At 44.1% G+C, this 21113-nt stretch overlaps 2 protein-coding genes across 8 annotated transcripts in view; one reads left to right on the forward strand and one right to left on the reverse strand.

Moving 5' to 3' along the window:
* Positions 1 to 11763, forward strand: part of LOC100758043 (WD repeat-containing protein 19) — a 63862-nt gene extending 52099 nt beyond the window's left edge. For all 3 annotated transcript variants that reach the window (XM_027390743.2, XM_035453421.1, XM_035453420.1), the window contains 7 exons: positions 832 to 956; positions 3368 to 3449; positions 4533 to 4683; positions 7260 to 7383; positions 8368 to 8444; positions 8742 to 8866; positions 11537 to 11763. In XM_027390743.2, the coding sequence (XP_027246544.1) occupies positions 832 to 956; positions 3368 to 3449; positions 4533 to 4683; positions 7260 to 7383; positions 8368 to 8444; positions 8742 to 8853 (671 nt within the window). In that variant the 3' untranslated portion in view covers positions 8854 to 8866; positions 11537 to 11763. The remainder of the gene's footprint in view (positions 1 to 831; positions 957 to 3367; positions 3450 to 4532; positions 4684 to 7259; positions 7384 to 8367; positions 8445 to 8741; positions 8867 to 11536) is intronic.
* A 1258-nt stretch (positions 11764 to 13021) lies between these two features.
* Rfc1 (replication factor C subunit 1) overlaps positions 13022 to 21113 on the reverse strand; it is a 64854-nt gene continuing 56762 nt past the window's right edge. For all 5 annotated transcript variants that reach the window (XM_027390747.2, XM_035453422.1, XM_027390745.2 and 2 more), the window contains 4 exons: positions 20236 to 20381; positions 17620 to 17833; positions 15757 to 15948; positions 13022 to 14297 (listed from right to left, as the gene is read on the reverse strand). In XM_027390747.2, the coding sequence (XP_027246548.1) occupies positions 14214 to 14297; positions 15757 to 15948; positions 17620 to 17833; positions 20236 to 20381 (636 nt within the window). In that variant the 3' untranslated portion in view covers positions 13022 to 14213. The remainder of the gene's footprint in view (positions 14298 to 15756; positions 15949 to 17619; positions 17834 to 20235; positions 20382 to 21113) is intronic.

A 21113-nucleotide genomic window follows, 5' to 3' on the forward strand; every position in this document is an offset into this window, starting at 1 on the left:
TTTCTTCTCTTTGTGGCCACATTCTGGGAGCTCCAGCCCCAGAGAGCTCCTGGGCCACAGTTCTGCCTTGGGATCATGATTAGAAGAGAAAGAAATGAGTTCAGAGTTCTCATTCAGGATGACGAGTGCCAGACTAGAGAGAAATGTGATCAGAAAGAACCAGGACCTCCTAAAGAATGGCAAGGTGTGGGAAGAATGGAGGATGGCAATAAGAGATTGGGGTGAAGGAGAGACCAGAGAGCAAGAGATGGAGGACAGGTGCTCTGGGTAAGGCCACGAAGGGGTGGGAAGGTGGCAGGCTAGCTCCAACAGGGATGGGCAGGTGGCTTTGAGCCTCTGCTTGGGAATTTTCATTTGATCTCACTACCTTTGGGGGCGGGGTCTGGTTTTGTGGTGCTGGGGATGGCATCTCACACCTACTAGATACCCTGCCACTGAGCTGTGACCCCCATTCCCTTTGGTGGCCTGGGGTATGACCTGGGAGTGTTGGGCTTTGGGTGAGGCTTGAGGTTTAGAAACTCTGACATCCTCACGAAGCTCCAGGGGAAGGCTGATCAGCTCGGGCTGCAGAAGTGTGGGAGCTCTAACCATGGGGCTGAGGAGGAGGCTGAACTTGAAGGACTCTGGACTCATTGTACTTTGGGTGACCTCTAAGGCACCACCATTCTTTCCCCAGAGTGACTCACTAGCTGTTTTTACCATCAACAAAAATTGAAAAAGCTGTTATACTGCCATATAGTTGAAATGCTGTTAGTACATTGATGAACAAACTTACTTGTGAGGTGAGGGTCTGAGACTTCTGTAGTAATAGCCTTTGGCTCTTTTCCCAAGGAAACTACAGGAATGCACATGACGTTCTCTTCAGTATGTATGCAGAACTGAAATCACAGAAGATCAAAATCCCCTCTGAGATGGCTACCAACCTCATGATCTTACACAGTTACATACTCGTGAAGGTGAGGCATGGAGGGAATGGTGTGGAATCTAACCTGCCAAGAGGTCTGCTCACCAATAGGGCTTCCTTCCGATGCTTCTCCAAGCATTAAGAACCATTTCCTGCATCTCTATATTCTCAAGTAGCAAAAGCACCATAGGCCAACTCCAGTGTGGTGCCATTTGTATACCAAGGGCAGGAAGTAAGCAGTTATAGTAGTGGCTCATAAAAGGAGAAGCCTGAAGAGAGAGTTTCCCTGGGAAGGAAATAAGAGGCAGCGAGTCAGAGCACAAAGCCTATTCATGTGGGAGGAAAGTAGGTGGGTGCAGACTTTGCCGTGTGTATTTCCCATGTGTTGGTTTTTCTAATTGTTTTTTGTTTGTTTTTGACATAGGATCTCCCTATGTAGGCTGGCCTATTTGTTTCTAGTTGTATATTTGGAGCCTTTTTGTTTGGTTGCTTTTGTTTTTTGTTTAAGACAGTCATGCTATTTATTCCTGGCTGGCCTGAAATGTACCACGTGAAACAGGTTGGTGTTGAATTGTGGTGCCCCTCCTGCCTCTGCCAACTGTCACCAGTACTAGGATTATAGCATGCACCACTATGTCTGGCTTCTGCTTTAAGATTTATTTATTTTTACTATTTTTAATTATGTGTATTGAGTATGTGCACATGAGTATAGTGCCCATAGAAACCACAGGCATAGGGTCCCTCTGGAGCTGGAGTTAATATCCACCCACCATTGGTTCTGGGAATGGAACTCTCTAGGCACTCCATATGTATATTATACACATAGGTCTTTATAAAGATGTAGAGAGGCATCAATTTACATATTTTCACAAAATGTCGGTAATATCAACATTCTTCCTTCTGTGGCTGTGTTAAGTCAGTTGTCTGTCCAGTACAGCGACCTCATTCAACCTTGATGGCCCCTCCCAAAGTCAAGTTACAAAGGATTTAAATCCTAATTATCAGCTAGTTAAACACAGTTCAGCAGAACATTCTAGTAGCAGAACTGTTAGTGTTTATGTCTGGCTGTGGAACACTTGGCATGGAGCTGGTACAGTATCCAGAGTGAACTTTTAACTTCGTGAACTTTGAACTTTTAAGCCATGGTAGACTAGACAGGCAGGAACCACTGATTATAAAGAGTAGGCACTTAGACCCCAACATTCAACCCTGGAAGTGCAGTTCCCTTCAGGACATCCAGAGGACCAAAGGCTGGAAAGGCAGAGGGGTCATTTCCAGATTCAGACATGAGAGATGAGTTCTGTGGCTCAGGAGTGCACACCCAGCCTAATGGAGGCATAGGAAGTGGAGAAAGGTTCACAACGAGGCAGTGAGAGATGGACCAGAAGCAAAAGGAGGTTCTGGAAGGAGCTGCCCAAGCAGAGCTGGCTGGCCCTCAGCTCCCCTGGCCCTCTCTCTTTCATGCTGAGCCAGCCTTTTGCTCCCCTCCATGGCAGAGCACCCGTGTAACTTCCCCTTTGTGCCAGTCTCAGGTAGCAGCAAGCACAGCCAGGACTTTCTAAAATTTGTGACTGTGGTATCAAAACTGCTTAACCCTTGGGCTGGCCATGGCGACTCATATTTTGAATCCTAACACCAGGGAGGTGGAGGCAGGTGGAACTCTTTGAATCCCAGAACTGCCTGGTCTATATAGTGAGTTCCAGGACAGCCAAGGCTACACAGAGAAATAAAAAAAAAAAAAAAAAAAAGGCAGGCAGTGGTGGTACACAGTTAGTCCCAGCCCTTGGGAGGCAGAGGCAGGCAGATCTCTGAGTTTGAGGCCAACCTGGTCTACAGAGTGAGTTTCAGGACAGCCAGGACTATACAGAGAAACCCTTTGTTGAAAAACCAAAATGAGAAAAAAAGAAACAAAAACTGTTTAATCCTGTCAAGGCTGAAAAAGTTGATGCAGAATTGTCACTGTATCCTTATGGCTTTGGTGCTGGGCATCTGCGTATACTGCAACTCCATCCCATCCCGCCTTCAGCCCTCCTTACTTCCCAAACCTCATTCATATTTGCCTCACTTTAGGCCCTTCTCATCACAGGCTGAACTCACTTCTTTCACAAGTCCTCTTCTCTTCCTCCTAGCCCTTGACTCACTCAGTCAGTGCTTAGGTCTCACTACAACATAGACAATGTGTTAACCCACAGAGGGGTCATTCCCTGCTTCAGACACAAGAGATGGACCAGGGAATGACCTTGGGTGTCCCAAGGCAGAATACAATACTGAGAATAACTGTGGTGCCAGATGCCAGCTGTTGAAGGAAAAATAGGAAGCAAAGCCCCAGTGGCAGGAGTGAGGCAAGGCTTGGGAATCTCAGTTCAGTCGTGTCTGGGCCACAAACAGGGAATTGTTTGGGAGAAGAGAGAGTGGACTGGAATGAATATAAGGCTGGAGAATGAAAGGCATCATTTATTTCAGGTTCATGTTAAGAGTGGAGACCATATGAAGGGGGCCCGCATGCTCATTCGGGTGGCCAACAACATCAGCAAGTTCCCGTCCCGTAAGTCTTGTCTCAGCACTACTCTGTGCACACCCCAAGCAAGCGTGTGCACAGCTCCCTGTGTCGTCAGGTCACAACTTTCGTCTCCACAACAGCTCCAGGAAGTGATAGGCCAGGATCCCCAAGACACCCCAGAATTTGAAACTCTACAAGGCTCAGCACATAGTAGTGCAGTAACTAAGGCCTATCACACCAAAGGGAAAGGTTGGCAGGAGCTAGGTGCCCAGGGCAAAGCCTAATGGAAACCAAGTGCAGACAGATAGTAGCTCTTTTTTTGTTTGTTTGTTTTTTGAGACAGGGTTTCTCTGTCCTGGCACTCGCTCTGGAGACCAGGCTGGCCTCGAACTCACAGAGATCCGCCTGCCTCTGCCTCCCGAGTGCTGGGATTAAAGGCGTGCGCCACCAACGCCTGGCCAGACAGAAGCTTTTGAGACTTCCCTCTGTGTAATCACACGGAACCGAGTCACATGATTCCCAAGTCTGAAGTGTGTGCCCCAGGAGCGCATTAGAGTCAGGACCCAGGGTTTTCCCTGGCATTTGGTCACATAGGAACCTCCTGCCTAACAGGGCAAAGGGAAGTCACATGTACCAATGATCACATTGTCATCTACTAGCTTCTGGGAAAGACTGGCTTCTGGGAAAGGCCCCTTTCTCCCAGAAGACTGTCATTATAACATCTTTAAATGAACAGACTTCATCACACCGTGTGACAGGTGTCAGCAAATGTGCTGTAAATAGCCAGATGTTAAGCAAATACCTTAAGCCATTCGGTCTGACACAACTATTCACCCAGCATTTGGTGTGAATAATATGTGAGTGAGTAGGCCTTGGTTCTAATAGAAGTTAAATTTCTGAACACAAAATCTAAACCTCACACTTGTAACATGTCACAAAATATTATTTCCTTCGACCAGTTAAGAATGTAAAAACCATTCTTAGTTCATGGGCCACACAACAGCCAGAAGGCCAGACATGGCTCATGTATTCGCCACCTTGTTGACTTTGGGGTTGTTTTTGAGATGTGGCTCATGTAGCCCTGACTACACTCAGCTGTCTCCTTTCTGCTCCCTGTGTGTCCTACAGACATCGTGCCTATCCTTACATCTACTGTGATCGAGTGTCACAGGGCAGGCCTCAAGAACTCTGCTTTCAGCTTTGCAGCTATGCTGATGAGGCCCGAATACCGCAACAAAATTGATGCCAAGTACAAAAAGAAAATCGAGGCAATGGTCAGGTGGGCAGACACAGCCATTTCTACTGTCCAATCACATCTTTGGGTTATTTTTCAGATGGGGCTTCTAATTTACATGAGCTTAATAAAAGTGGGTAGAGGTAGGGGCAGGGGGGTGATGGCTAACATTTACTGCCAACTTGACTGAATTTAGAGTCACCTAGGAGACACACCTTTGGGTATGTGTATAGGATGCTTTCAGAGACTTTTACCTGAGTGAAGCTCTGCCCTGGATGCAGGCTCGAGTCCCAAGTTGAATAAAGAGTAAAAGAGAGTGAGCTAAGCATCCATCTCTCTCTGCTCCCTAGCAGTTTGCCCCCTAGCCACCACCCCCACTCCTACTTTGGTAGATCTGTTGAACTATGAGCCAAAATAACTGCTTCCTCCCTTCAATTGATTCCTGGTAGGTATTTTATCACAAGAAAGGTAACCAATAATAGGGGATAAAAGCAACAGGAACACCACTAATGTCTAAAGTCAGAATTTATGTGAATCATACACAAGGCATTGTAGACCAGGGCTAGTTCCACAGTGTCCTGATGCCACCAAAACATACCTTTTGTTTTCCCAGTGGGCCACCCACAGTACACAGAACTCCTCTTCCCTCAAGATTGCAAGATAGCTGCTACATCTAGACCTACATCTCCATTCAGGGCAGGAAGAAGTAGGAGAAAAAGTAAATGGGTCTTTGCCTTTTTATTCAGGAAGATACCATCCTCTGGATTTCTTCTTCTTTTTTTTTTTTTTTTTTTTTTTTTTTTTTTTTTTTTTTGAGATAGTCACATAGAGCCTCCCTGTGAAGCATACGGTCAAGTGTGACAATGCTGGCTTGGCAAGAAGGTAGACAGTATCGTCTGCCGTAGAGAGAGAAACAAAGCCATGGGTGTTCTCAGCAGTGAAACTCCAAATTAACACAAAGAACTCTGCAGAGAGCCTCCAGATCAGAGCACTGTGGACAGAGAAGGCCCTGGCTTCAGACAGCAGCAGGGAGGCCTGCTTTCCTAGAAGACTCTGGCTGTGCCTGCCCCACAGACCCTCAAGGTTGTGGGTAGGTGGGGAGCACATAGCACAATGTCTCTCCTCGTTGCAGTAAGCACTCAGGAACAGACAAGGGGCCAAGAGCAAGACATTCTTTAAAGATACACTCCATACCCTTGCCCCACAACTGACTTCCTCTGGTCAGTTCTAAATCCCCAGTCATTCAGATTTTGAGTCTGCCAGCGCTCAGTTCATCAGAGCCTACATGATCAATACTTCCCAAAGGCCCTCTGAACATTGCTAGCACATGAGCCTTTTGTGGGGACACTATGTCCTAGACATAGGAAGTAGAAAACATCACTTAGAATCTATAAAAGGAAAAAAAAACTATGCACTACATAATCAGAGTAGTGACATTATAACTAGGAGACCCTTGACCCAACCAGGCAAAATAACTCACTGGTAATGGCAAGCAGAAGCAAGCAGGACTTTAATGCTGTCCTAGTTAGGGTCACTATTGGTATAATGAAACACCATGCTCAAAAAAGTGAGGGAAAAGGGGTTTATTTGGCTTATGCTTCCATTTCTGTAAATGATCAATGAAGGAAGTGAGGAACTCAAACAGGGCAGGAACTTGGAGGCAGGATCCAGAGGCCATCCATGGAGGAGTACTGCTTACTGACTTGCTCCCATCCATGGCTTGCTCAGCCTGCTTTCTTACAGAACCCAGGACCACCAGCCCAAGAGCAGCCCCACCCACCACAGAAGGCTGGGCCTTCTCCATCAATCACTAATTAAGGAAATACCCTACATGTTTGTCTATAGTCCAATCTTATGGAGGCATTTTCTCAGTTGGGGCTCCCTCCTCTCCAGGGACTCTAGCTAGTATGAATTTCACATAAAATTTGCCAACACAAATGCTAATCATGACAGGCGCTGCCCCATGGCAGAGCTTTGATGCTGGCTAAGGCTGCATGAACACCTTTCTAAAGGCTGGTCAACCTAAGTGGCTTCAAACCAAGTCAGTCTGGCCCAGGGACGCTTCTAGTGTAGAGGGGACTATGGAGAACATGGCTGCAAGATGGACAAGATGGCTTAGTGTCACGCTGACCAGTACTGAGCCTGGTTCCCCACACAACAGGAGTGGCCTGTAGCTATGTGCTCCAAAATGGCACCCGCTAGTCATCAGTGGCTTAAATTTTAAAACAGAGTAAGCTTTAAAACTTAGTCCTTTAACTACAAAGCTCCATGTGTCTCAGTCACCTTATTGGATGCCACACTATTAGTACATGCCCACTGGCCCAGAAATGTCTGTTAAACAGCACTGAGTGGCCTTTACTTCAGTTACACAGAAGGGAGATGCAGAGGGAAAATCCCACACTTACTACCACCATCACACAATGAGGAGACAGTGCTACCAGTGCAGTGCTTGTGAATGCCAGCTGGACCTGGCCAGGCCCAAGTGCTGCCTCTTCCTGGGTCCTGGGCCCCAGCTGCTAGGGAGCAGGAAGTCAGTTCTTTCCAGACAATGCCTTTTCTCTGCTCACCACACTCCAGGGAATCAAGTGGTGTTTGTAAATGACATATGATACTTTTTCCAGGAGGCCAGACACATCCGAGACAGAAGAGGTCACCACCCCATGTCCATTCTGCCAGTTTCTTCTCCCAGAATGTGAGCTCCTTTGTCCCGGCTGTAAAAACAACATTCCCTATTGCATTGCAACAGTAAGTGTCTTTGTAATAGTGTCCCTTTCCACTTGAATATCTGATATGCCAATGTTGTCTTTACTTTTGACACTACCTTCTGACTCATTTTCCAGAACATTTAGCATGAAATTCCAGCCAACAGAGGTGAGGTTCAGAGCACACAGGAACCCAGGGAGTCAGGCAGCTCAGCACTCAGCAGTCTGAGGGCCATGCTCTCATGTGCCTTTTCTGCCATCTACTGGCTTCATAACACAATGCAATCTGCTTCTTTTTTTTTTTTTTTTTTTTTAAGATTTTATTTATTATGTATACAACATTCTGCTTCCATGTGTATCTCCACACCAGAAGAGGGCACCAGATCTCATAACGGATGTGAGCCACCATGTGGTTGCTGGGAATTGAACTCAGGACCTCTGGAAGAGCACTCAGTGCTCTTAACTTCTGAGCCATCTCTCCAGCCCCGCAATCTGCTGCTTGTAGGCTCGCCTGTGCTTCCTTTGTCCTGAGGTTGATGCTGAATTGATGCGATACCAAACCTGGCTTACTCTGGTGTTTAGAACTGGCAGTTTACTTCTACCTCTAAGATCTATCAGGCCAGGCGGTAGTGGCTCACACCTTTTTTTCCCAGCACTCAGGAGGTAGAGGCAGGTGGATCTCTGAATTCAAGGATAGCTTGGTCTACAGAGTATGTTCCAGGACAGCCAGGGCTACACAAAGGAACTCAAAAAGACCTAATATCAGAAAATTAAAATGTCAAATGTGTTCATACCTTGGATACCATAAGCTATATTTTGAAGGAAAATAAATTCACATAGTGAAATAAAAGCCCAAGTTTAGTCCATGTTTAAACATGACTCTGCTAAGTTGAACCCAGCTGGAGTAGCTCTTTGACTGCATCTTTCTAGACAGCTGCCACCTATATGAAGTACCAGTGGTGTCCCAAGTCATAGCCTGTCTTTGGCTGAGGTTTGCTCACTGAACTTCACTCTTGAATGTTTCCAGGGCCGACACATGTTGAAAGATGATTGGACAATGTGCCCGCACTGTGGCTTCCCTGCACTGTACTCAGAATTCAAGATGTAAGTGTGTGTCCTTTCCCCGGTCACACCAATGAATCAGAAACAGGCCTATTTTCTTCTACTCCTTGCCTTGGAGGGCTCCTCACTCTGTGTTCCTAAAGACCCAAATTTGTCTTCTTTGGAAGAACCTTTGTGACCTCTGAGAGCATTCTCCCCAGATCTTGCATGACTCCAAGTCCCCATCCCTCCTCAGTAAGAGTTGTAGGCAGGTGGCTGATTTTCCCATTAGCTTAACCAGAAGGTAAAGACTTGTTAATTACACATTTAATTTACTCTGCATTTATCTCCCCCAAACAGCTTACTAAACAGTGAAAGCACCTGTCCCATGTGTTCAGAAAGATTAAACTCTAGTCAACTGAAAAAAATTTCAGACTGCACCCAGTACCTCCGGACAGAAACGGAACAGTGAGCAGCAGGCCCAGGTAAGGGCCCCACCATGCACTTAATTCTGTGTTGGCAACGACTCTTTTTTGTGTAACATATTGTCAGAGTTCAGTGATTTATTTAAGTGTTAAAGTGCAAGTAATATGGTTTCCCAAGTGGCTACGGTCACTTAGCCAAGCACCATGAATTCTAACTCTATTTTATCAAACTATATGTTTTTTTTTTTCTTTTTAAATAAGTCCTTAAAGTTAGAGCCAGCTTTCTTTAAATGGGAGATTTTTAGTTGGCTATGTTCTGTACAAAGTTTGACTTCAAAGATTTTGAAATCCCAGTTTCTTTTCCTAAGTCTCACTTTGGCCACACAAAATACACACATATTCCTTCTACCTCATTCCAGTGACAAGGATTTTTGCTAATATGGCCACACATACTCTAAGGGGAAGTCAAAACTCTGCTAAAGGTCAAGAACTTTTACTAAAGGGTGAGGAAGGATGAAATCATTTCTGTCTTAGGTAGGATTTCTATTGCTATGAAGAGACATACATGACCAGGACAACTTTTTTTGTTTTTCTGAGACAGGGTTTCTCTGTGTAGTTTTTGAGCCTGTCCTGGAATTTGCTCTGTACAGCAGGCTGGCCTTGAACTGACAAGAGATCCATCTGCCTCTGCCTCCCAAGTGCTGGGATTAAAGGTGTGTGCCACCACCACCTGGCCAGGACAACCCTTATAAAGGAAAACATTTAATTGGGTGGCTTACAGTTTCAGAGGTTTAGTCCATTGTCATCATGGTGGACATGATGGCATGCAGGCAGACATGATGCTGGAGAAGGAGCTGAGAGTTCTACATCTGGATCCACAGGCAGAAGCAACTGCGTCACAATGAGTGTAGCTTGAGCAAAGGAGACCTCAAAGCCCACCTCCACAGTGACACATTCCCCCACCTAATAGTGCCACTCCCTATGGGGGGTCATTTTTCAAATCACCACAATCCCTAGTAGAACATCTTGAACTTAATTTGGTTAAAATGGAATTCTAGGTCTCAGTCACACACACAAGCTTGGAGCTGGCCCCAGCCTGCTCTCTCTCCTGTCTACTGTGCTGCCTTGTAGCCTCATTGGCTTTTTTGCCTTTTGAACCATGGAATTGTTTTCAGAGGGCTGCAGCATTTTACAACCAGCAGTGTAGTTTATAGTTTCCCCAGGGACTCACTAAAACCTAGTATTCTGTCCTTTCGGTCCAGTGAGTGTGATGCAGTATGCTACCTGGTCCCTGTTGTAAATGGACTCTTAAATAGTCTAAATCATAAAAAAAAAAAAAAAGTGCTGAGAGATCAGAAAGAAGGTACAAGCCAAAGTTACTTTTACTTCCTAGCATCTTGGTGGACAAGAGAGTGAGTTCCTGTTTCTTCCTATTTATATCCTCTCTGCCCAGCCATCTCACGTCCTGTCTGCTTGTACAGACCTCCAGACCTCTATGATTGGCTAGTGGCAAACACCATCCTCTGATCTGCTTGCCTGTACAAACAAGATCCTGTTGTATGGATATTCTAGTGCTGTGTAGAACATCTTTCTGTATGCTTGTTGGCCCAGTTTCAGAGGGACTGCCTTTTTTGAGCTCCAAGAGTTGATTTATAATACACATCTACATGCAAGTTTTATGGTGTATTTGCAAATTTTTCACTTTCTTGCTATCTTTCCAAGGCACAAAAATAGCAAACTCAGGTAATCAGGAACCCCTTTACCCAGAGAGCCATCTCACAAGCCCTTGGTTCTGAAACAGGGTTTCACTATAAATCAAGCTGGCCTTGAATTTGCAGTGATCCTCCCAAGTCCTGGGATTAAAGGCTTGTGACACCATCCCTCAGTTACCTTTTTTTAATTAGGATTTTTAAAAAGAAAGACCTCCAATTAGTTTTTTTCTTAGTTTTCTGAATGTTGAATTTTGTCAATGAATTGTGTGATGATAAAGGTTTCTCCCCTTATTCCATTTAGTAGGCCATATTGATCAACTTTTATTCAGGAGAGAAACTCACCTCATCATGATGTGGTTTCTAGCCATCGCCTGCCTCAAGGACTTAACTTCAGGTGTAGACACAGGGCCCTGGATCTAACCCAGCAGATTCTTTCAAATGATGACTGTCTCCAACTGCCTGCTTCTGGTTGCTTTCCAATACCTTTGAGCAGTTAGTTGCTTATTTACACCTTTATCTCTACATCCCTACCGCTTCTAAAAGTGGAGCCTTGTTAAGAAAGCTCCCAGGCTCTCTCCAAATACCGTCCTTGTATCAAGGTATGTGATACATTATAGAAACCTAAACTGTGGCATGTCAGAGCTCCTTGAAGCCATGTCTTTAGTGAGTCAGGATTACACATTGCCATGGTGCTGTCTCTTTCAGCAGTACTTATACACTGGGTACGGCTGAAGCTATTGCTCCCCGGCTTCCTTCCAAGAAGGAACCTGTTTAATTTCAGAGAAGCATCCTTGGCATGTTCACATTCCTCACAGTAAAATGGCTTTATCACCACTCCCACTGCTTGATAGCAGTGTACCATGCAGTTGTGGCCAGGAAGCCCAAGGCTGTATGTCGGTAGGACTGTCTCTCCGTAGGACTCCTGCTCCAAGCTCCAGAAATGAGCAGGAAATCCAGCTTTCTAACAGGCGTGCCATTACATGAGATCTAAAGACATGTTTGTCCCTTTCTTGGACAGTGCTCCTGAGTAGATGGCATCTCCCCCCAGGAGGCTGTGTCCAGCCCTGGCAGACTTGAAGAATGAAACAGCCTAGCAAGTTCAGCCTCTCCGGTGACATAGTGACACAACCTGCTGCTTCTTGAACCTTGTATAGTTCCTCTTCGAAGTCCTATACAGTGTAAATACCCAGTTTTCTAATCATTTTTTATTTAAGTATCTCCTTTCAAATAAAACTGTTGACTAGATATTTGTAACATTTTCCTGAATTTGAACACAGAGGAAGTGATAAAGGTGGCTTGGAGCCTTTATAAAGTCTGGCCAGGACAGAGTCTGTCCCTTGAGCCAAAACAACAGAGACAATTTGTCACAAAATGAATAAATGTAGTGTTTGTCCATTCTGCTGCACACAAAAAAATTATTTGATTTCCCCTTGAAACATATTATTTGTTATCTTCCCAGAGTTTTTTTTTTTTTTTTTTTTTTCCTCATATTGCACATGCCACACTCACTTGCCCTACAACTGCAATATACACTTCCTCACCATGACCTATGGCCAATGTTACCAGTCTGAAAAGCTGACACTTGAGTCACCCAAATCAGGTGATGCACATACTGTAACCAGCAATCGAGCATGAACAAATGAGACTGGCCAAAGTGCATCTGAACATCCCACCTTCATCCTTCAAGCTTTAGCTGTCTTCCTGGGGCTCACCAGTGAGGCCTTGGCCTCACTAAGCAGTGCAACTTAATGGAAATCAGTCCCAAGCTTCTTGCTATCTCCTCACACCACTGAGGATGTCACAGCCACCTGGCATCTGTGAAGCCAAGCACTTTGTATTCTGCGATTTACAGGCCTCAGCTTTCACTTGTGAACACACTCACTCTAGAACATCAGGAAGATATTCATCCTAGTATATATTAAGTCACTCATAACTTCAAGAGGCTAACAAATAATGCCAAAATCTATCAGAAGGAACTAAGAGGAACTGTCTGTGAGGCACAGCCATCCAGATGGCCATGACTCGGTGCTCTCCACAGAGAGCTCAGAGAACCTGGGCATCGAGGGCACCACAGGCCACTTCAGGATCTTTGAAGAGATTCAATCCCAATGCAGACAATTAGGTCCTCATCCAACTGCTATTTCCTTCATGCCCAGTTTCCTTTAATTTGTACCATTTGTGTCAAGTTTAGGAGGGCTTCCAAGAAGAATTCAAAGCTACCTTTCCTGTATTAAACAGCATATTTACAGTTTCTAATTCTAAAATATTTTTACAGCTTGTTCAGAACATTCATAATGTACATTATAACTATATTAAATAAGTAAACACCATTCTTTGTTTTGAAAGCAAGCAGAATACTAGGCCTTTCCTGGAATGTATATCCAACTGAGGGAGACATGACTTGCATGTCCCAAAGGAACAGGAATGGAGAATGTGCACACGAGTATCCCCTCTGGGATACTGCAGCAGTTAAGTTTAAACAAAGAGAGGGCAGGACTCAGGCTCAGGCTTAAGGGCAGTGTTTATTTCCATAATGAACCGATCTCCAGGAAACACCTTTCACACTGGTTAATAAACTTGCACTGTCTCCAGGACTTTGTCTCCTCTCCCAACAAGGCCATGAGGCCTCAAAGGCAGAACATGATCCTCTTCTTTTTTGGCATATACCTCACAGAGGCAGCATAGACCTCTGAGCGCTCACTGTTGTAAAGAGCTAACCACCTAAAGGCCAGGTTATGTTCATGGCTCAGGGTCCTTCAACAAGCACAGTTCTAGACACAATCTGAAATTCCAGTAGGACTATGAACTCTATCACAGGACAGCATCTCCCAGCCAAAATGAGCCTGAGAATCTGACTCATCCTAGACTCTACTGGTCTCAACCTTGAGACTGCAGGACAGGAATGTATGACAGTCAGTCAGTGTCTGCACACCCCACTAACCAAGAGGCCTCTCTGAGACTACCTACAGCAGCAATGTGGTCAGTGCAAAGGGACGCTGGCATTTGAGCTCTGCCCTCCACCTGCAGAACAGCAATGCAATTCACAGAAGTATGCCAAAAGTTTTCATCTAATCAAATTAATAAGGAAAATAAGATACCAACATAATATTTTGCTGTACAAGATGACAATCTTCAAAATGATCCCTGCACTACATGGACATCTGATTCCTGATGCATACTCTGCAAGATCCCTGACAGTGGACCAAGAACACTCAGCTCCAGGTGGTGGCTGCTTTGTATTAAGGTTTATTTACAGAATTTCACCATAAAATAAGAACTACTATGTTTAAAAAAAAAATCAGCACTAGTCTTCTAACGGTCATCAGGATGAACTGTTAAGCTACAAAAGATGCCTCAGTTCCACTGTGCCCAGACTTGCTATGGTTAACTAAAATCTGACTCCAAAGCCTGTGGACTCCTAGTTTTGGTTCCACAGTCATTCTGAATACCAGCAATCTAATTCAGTTGGCAGGGACAGTGCAGGGCTGGAGCAGTCCTACCCACCTCTATAAGAGGTGCATGAGAGCTGGCTAGTTAGACTGTCTGGCTGTACCGTCCTTTATAATGGGACCACCAGGCCACCCCATGGTGCTACACATGGTTACTCTGGCAAAGGGCAAGGTTTTCATTCCCTAGACCAGCTGGACTAGTCAAGAGGGTAAGTGAAAAGCAGCTATTAGTACTCAACAATGGTTTCATTTCTTCCAACTTGTTCGTTTTCCCTTTTTGGACTCCTTATCTTTTTCTGGTTTTGAAGGCTTTGAAGATCTTGTCTTTTTCTGTTGGAAGAGAGATGCACAAAACAGTTAAAATGTTGCTGAGTAAATGAGAGCATAATCTTTACCTATAATTTAATTAGAAAAGCAAGGTCACAGTTATCTACTGCTGCCCCGAGAAGCAACAACCAAGCTATTTACAGCCTTGAGAGGTGACAGCACAGAGAAAATACACTCAGATCTAGAACTAAGGTGTGCCCTATGTAAGGCAGTTTCCTGGATTCAGAACATAGTAGTCTTAGGAAAGCCAGAATAACCCAAGAGGTGAGTTATAGATATGGCAATGACTACATGTTGAACTTCCCTTTTAGTCTCACAGAAGATCTAAGCACACTCATTTTATGAAGAGGGGAAAGGAGAGGAGACAGGGAACCAATTCAACTGCAAAGGTCCTCTTTCCACAGATATGCAACACAGGAAGAGTAAGAACCGCACACACAGTGAGAGGGACAGAGGCTGCATCCCTTTTTGCCGTGGCAGCTGTGAAGTAGGCTGACCCCGTGCCTCATTCAAATCATTACTAGCAAAAGACAAGTTTTTCTCTGAGAAATTTTTACAAGCAATTCAATGACTGTAGCAAACATAAATAACAGAGGTTTATTTAAAAGGTTTTTCTATTTACCCTATTAAAATGCACCTGTGGTATGGAAGCATATATCAATATCCAATTTAGTATAAACAGTACCCTTCTGGGGCAGGTGAGATGACTACTCAGGTAAAATACTTCCTGCACAAGCCTAAACTAAGCTCAGATCCTCAACACGCACATAAAAGCAAGGAATGGCAGGTAGCACACCTCTTTCTGTTAAGCTCAGTGCTAGGGAAGGGGGGAACAAGCATGTAGATCCTGAGGACTCTCTAGCTAGCCATCTAGCCAGAGTAGCAAACCCCAGGTTCAGTGACAGATCCTGTCTCAAAAACTAAGACAGGCAAAAGCAAGTTCTTTTTCCAAGAAGACACTTGGAAAAACATACACATGCACACAATCAACATACATGGATTCTTATAGTATACACGACCATCACTATGATGGCCTATTTTCTTGCTGTTTGGCTCTTCCACTACTATAAGTACACTTTATAAAAATAAATCACCAGGCATGATGGCACATGCCTTTAATCCCAGCACTTGGGAGACAGAGTCAGGCAGTTTGAAGCCAGCCTGGTCAACAGAGTGAATACCAGAACAGCCAGGGCTACAGAGAGAAACCTAGTCTTGAAAATAGATATTTAAATAATAATAAGTGTATGTATGTGTGTGTATATATATACACACACATACATACATACATACATTATATATACATTATGAAACCAGTCCCGTCACCTTCAATTACAAAGAGCAAGACATAATTGTATTTTCAGCTTACCCTGCTACCTGCAGAACAGACCTTATTATTCCCAAGGCACATTACAAAGGTCGTCTCCCTTGAGATGCTCCTGCCCAGAGCTGAACACACTACCTTGATCATGGCGTCAGTCTCTATTGCATCCTGTTCTTTCTCATCAGGCTGACTGTCGTCTTCCTGTGACTCTTCATGGTATTCAGAATCCAGTGCTGGGCCTGTGCTGAGTCTCAGTGTCTTTACTGCCTGAAGTGAGTATGGGGTCAGGTGGACCTCCTTATTATAAGCTCTTGTGAAGGCTGCTTTCACCTAAAGTGCAGAGGAAGCGGTTACCCTGAGTGCTAGACAATTCCTTAACATCTGTTAAGCTGAAGTTTTCAGAAGCCTGAGAAATCCCTTTAAACTATTTGCAAAACAGTTACTACATACATAATGAAAATGGAAATATATTTGTTCTCCTCTAGAGACATATTCTCTCTCTCTCTCTCTCTCTCTCTCTCTCTCTCTCTCTCTCTCTCTCTCTCTGTGTGTGTGTGTGTGTGTGTGTTGTGTGTGTGTGTGTGTGTCTGTTACTAGAGATCAAGTGTAAGTCTATGTATTCTAGGCAACCCCTCCACCAAGCTACATCCCCAGCCCCTGGCATTTATTTTTATATTTATTTATTCGAGAATTTTGAGCCCACAGATATATATATGGTTAAGTCAGGCATAGTGACAAACACCTTTAATCCCAGCACTCTGGAGACAGAGGCAGGAGGATCTCTGAGTTTGAGGCCAGCCTGGTCTACGGAGCAAGTTCCAGGACAGACTCCAAAGCAATACAGAGAAACCTTGTCTTGAAAAACCAAAACCAAACAAAAAAGAATCAGTGGTTAACCTATGAATCAATAAGCCAAAAAGAGCTCACTGTAAGCTTCAAGTTGGACTTGACTACAAACCATGGAAATTAGCACACAGGGCTGTAACATATGCCTGCAATTTCAGCAACCTGAAGAGACTAAGGCAAGAGAATACAGGTTCAAGGGCTGCCTGGACTATATAAAACACAGTGAAGGTCAGTCTGGGCAACTTAGTGAGACCCTGTCTCAAAAAGTTCAAAAGGAGCTGGAGAGAGACTTCAGTAATAAGTGCGCATACCTAGTATACAGAAGGAACTAAGGCTCAGCCTCTAGTTCTGGGAAAAGAAAGTCAGTCTGTTCATCTTTACTACAGTAATAGCAGTTGCTTCAGAGTACTAACTTTAATAACCTGAACTTCAAGCTTAAAACACAGTCTACTTCCCACAGTGGATGCCTACTGTAACAGGTCAAACTCTAGACAAGACACGTCACAGAACATCTTCTAAAGCTGCATCCATAAATGCATGGGAGAGTGAGGGACTAGAACATGCTCATGTTACATAACTAGTGAGCATGGAAGAGTACCAGAAACCAATACTGGGTCAGTGAGTAGACTTAATTCCCAGAAGCCTGGAAATAAAGGCAAAGGGGATCAGGAGTTCAAGGCCAGCCTACACTGCAAGTTCAAGGCCAATCTAGACTAAATAGGAAAGGGGAAGGGGAAAAGAGAAAGGAAAGGAAAAAGGAAACAAAAGAAAGGAAGGGAAGAGAAAAGTAAAAGAAAAACTTATAAAAACCCTCAGGCCATAAACACATTTTTATACCCTATATCATTACTTCACATTTGCCTTCAGGCTCATCCCCCTTCCAACTAGAACATACCTGCATTTGCACCTTACACCTGCCCTCTTGTTTTTTCCCTCAACTTGAGTCAAGATAAAAGTACAAACTGTAGTGTTGAATCCTGAAATCTTCTCTGAGCACTATCCTAAAACACTGTCTCTGAGAAGCACAGGCCAGAAAGGCAGCAAATGGTTAGGGAGGAGGAACAAACTGTCTAAAGCAACTAGAACATGCCTCAAGCACTGCTAGGACAGCAGGGTCATTATCAGTGACCGTGGACAGTTGGCAATGCATCTAACCTTGGGATCCAGCCTTGAAAAGGGACTGGGCTTGCCACCCCAGCTGCTAACTTCCATGATATTCTCAAAGTCTTCTCTCATCAAATAGTACGTGTCCATAAGTGTGACAACATGCTGAATTCCTTCTACCCCTTGTGAGGCCAAGGGTAGCACAAGTGCATCTCTGATGTGTGACAGGTAATCCATGTTCACCGTCCTTTTGCTGGAGTAAGTTCTGAAACAAATGGAAGGACACATCTTTATTTCTTAAAGCATGTCAACAGCACTCCATTACCAACCCCTAACATTAGATCACCACCACCAGCTAATCAGGCACAGTTCAAAGTTTATCTTTTCAGCATGTAATTATTTTATAATGTACAAATTATTCCACAGGTCCTTTTAATGAACAGTATTTTGTCCTTAGGAAAACAGCTTTTAGGGCAGCCAGATGGCTCAGTGGGTAAAGGCACTTGCCATGCAAGCCTGATGACCTGAGTTGGATCCCAGGACCTACAAGTGAGAGGACAGAAGTGACTCTATCCTTTGGCCTCCACAAGCACTCTGTAGCATACAGATGTACAAACATAATCAATCAACCCAAAACAGTTCTTTAACCACTAGCAGACTACTACATTCAAAATGAGTCACTAAAATAGACACATTTATATCACAGAATAAATGGACTGAATGAAATATGAAAAGGTTTTAGACAGGTATGGTAGTACATGCCTTTGATCTCTAGTAGTTCAAGGCTAGCCTATTTTACATAGAGAGCTCTAGGCCAGACAAGGTTACATAAAGAAAATATCTCAATAGACTGGGGTGGGAGGGAGGCTTTTAATTTTAGTAAGCATTGTAACTTAACCAATAACCAGAACTTGTAATTTGGCTATGTATTTCTATGCACCCACCCTAAACTGCTGATCCTTCAATGATAATAGTAATAATAATGTTCAATGGGATGCCTGCCATTTAACGGAGAGCTGGGACATCTAGCATCCATCCCACTGTGCTTGAAGGCAGTTTTCTACTACTTTGCTCTGACTAAAAAGCAAATACACATTCTATTTCCATCTTACTCTAACACCCCAACAATCGTGCCTCTGTGCTTATCCTTACAGTGGCCATATGGATACATCATTCCCAGTCCCAAAATATCAAAGGCCTCAGGAAACAGCAGTGAGATTTCCTACATTTACTACCACTCCTTTTGGTCTCTGGCTGTAATAGACAAAACTGTACATGAATACATCCCTGGTACTTACTCATGTCTACACTCTGAACCATCCCATCTAGGGCAGGGTTTTCCCTAAACCCAAGAAACTGCATAGCTGGAAAACTGCAAGGCTGGAAAACAGTCTATGCCATCCAAAGGAAGCAGAGAATCAGGCTCTGCGCTGCTGAGAACTAGAATATTACCAAGAATTAACTTTCCAGGTTGGCACAGTGGCACAACCCTTTAATCCCAGTACTTCAGAGGCAGGCAGATCTCAGTGAGTTCAAAGCCAGCCTGGTCTATAGAGTGAGTTCTAACCCAGCCAGGGTTATATAGAGACCTCCTTGTTTCAAAAAACCAAACAATAAAGAAATGACTTCTTTCCCAAATACTGTCACTCCCCTAAAAACTGAGCAAAATAATATTTCTAATGCCACCATTCTACATTTTTACAATTGCTTCTAGCTTCAAACATGGCAATATTATGTCCAGGTACTTTAAAACTGAGGACCTCAGGCTGGATGTGAAAGTGACATTGGTGACCCTAGCAAGTCCAAAACAGCCTGGTGACTCCTCCATCTCCCATGCCACAGAGCAGTACCTTCAAATCTACCCGACTCTGACACAGCAGCCTCTGTTTTATAAGGGCCTGGGAGTGCCCAGAGAACCCCTCAGGGAGACAATAAGTTTGTGTTGTTTTAAGCCATTCTGTGTTAAGAGTAGCAACAGGAAACTAAGGGTGGAATAAAAGACTCTTGCCATGAGCTAGGAAGAGGGAATTAGTGGGAACTGGACTTCACAGGACAGAAACTGCCTCAGCTTTCCGAGGTGACCAGTTTGGATCTGGATCAAACTAACATTCTGGGACCCAGAAATGCAAAGGGGATTTTTCAATACCTTCATGGTTATAAGCACATCCTTCACTTCAAAAACTTATAAACTTTAACAGACTTTTGAACTTCCTTAAATATTTCCAAGTGTATTCACTTTCACCATCTGAGTGACAGCTCCCGTCATATGCCAACCTGTGTTTCTTACCTCTGACGACTAGGTCAACTTTCTAGTATAATAGGTAAAAACCAACTCATTTCTTTTTCAATATTCAATTTTTCATATTAACTGTTCTGAAGAGTGAAGCTATTCCATTAAAAGACACATTTCCAGCAACAACAAATAATAGCAGATCTCAGATATATACACCTTAAAAATGTAACTCAAATCATGGCTCTTTTTTTAAAGCCTCATGCTGACATCAGAGGACAGAACTCAAGCTAAATGGCAGGAACTTACCCAGGATCATTTAGCTGGTAAGCAATGAAGTCAAACCTAAAACAGCCATCTTCAAGCACAGCTATTCTTGCAGGGTAAAGCTCATGCACCTACCAACAGAGTGACAGGAAAGGCACTATTCCGCTTACCTAAGACTCATGTGCAAGGCTAAGTCCTGAACAATCCGATCATGTTTGCCTGTAGATGAGTGCTTCCCCAGCCAGCTTGGGAAGGTAGGAAACTGAGTCATATAGCCCCTCATCAACTCTCCAGGAAGAACACTGGCATAAATGGCCTGAGGGGGAAAATCACAGTCCAGAAATTAAATTCGATATAAAGCAGCTCTCATCACCATTGTGAGGTATGAAGAAGGCAGAAACTTAACTCAACTGCAGCATTTGAAGACAGGGTCACTGCAAAGTGATTTAGATTAGAGAAAGTCGGTCGTTACAGTGGAGCTCTCCTAAGTGAGTGCTGGATGCTCTAGAAGAGAGATCAAGCACACATACACACACGTGTACACATCCATCTTCTGCCATGTGATGCCCTGTTTAAACAAGGAGGCCATCAACAGACACAGGCTCCTGGTCTCCCAAAACTGTGAGCTCAATGAACTTTTTTTTTTTTAAATCTTACCAGTTAGTAGGCAGTACATTATAGCAATCAAAAATGGACTACCAGTTTGTGGATGATGTAATGGCCCAATGCCTGATTACATCGCTCCTTGCCTGTCCTGATTACAGGTATAGGATACTTCTTCCACAGAAAACAACAGAACAGTGTCTGGGGAGATAGTTTAGGTAAAGTCCTTGCCACCCAAGCATGAGGAGCTGAGTTAGATCCCCAACAGCCATGTGAAAAACCAGGCATTAGAATGCACGCTTGTGATCCACATACATAGACATGCACATACATGTACCAGTGCACAAAGGTGAAGTGGTAGAGGAGGAAAGAAAGAGGGAGAGGTAATGAAAACACAGACAGACTGCAGTCAACCCTGGTCTAAAACTGTCTCAGAGGTCATCTT

The sequence above is a fragment of the Cricetulus griseus genome, assembly GCF_003668045.3.
Source record: "Cricetulus griseus strain 17A/GY chromosome 1 unlocalized genomic scaffold, alternate assembly CriGri-PICRH-1.0 chr1_1, whole genome shotgun sequence".
Taxonomy (NCBI): domain Eukaryota; kingdom Metazoa; phylum Chordata; class Mammalia; order Rodentia; family Cricetidae; genus Cricetulus; species Cricetulus griseus.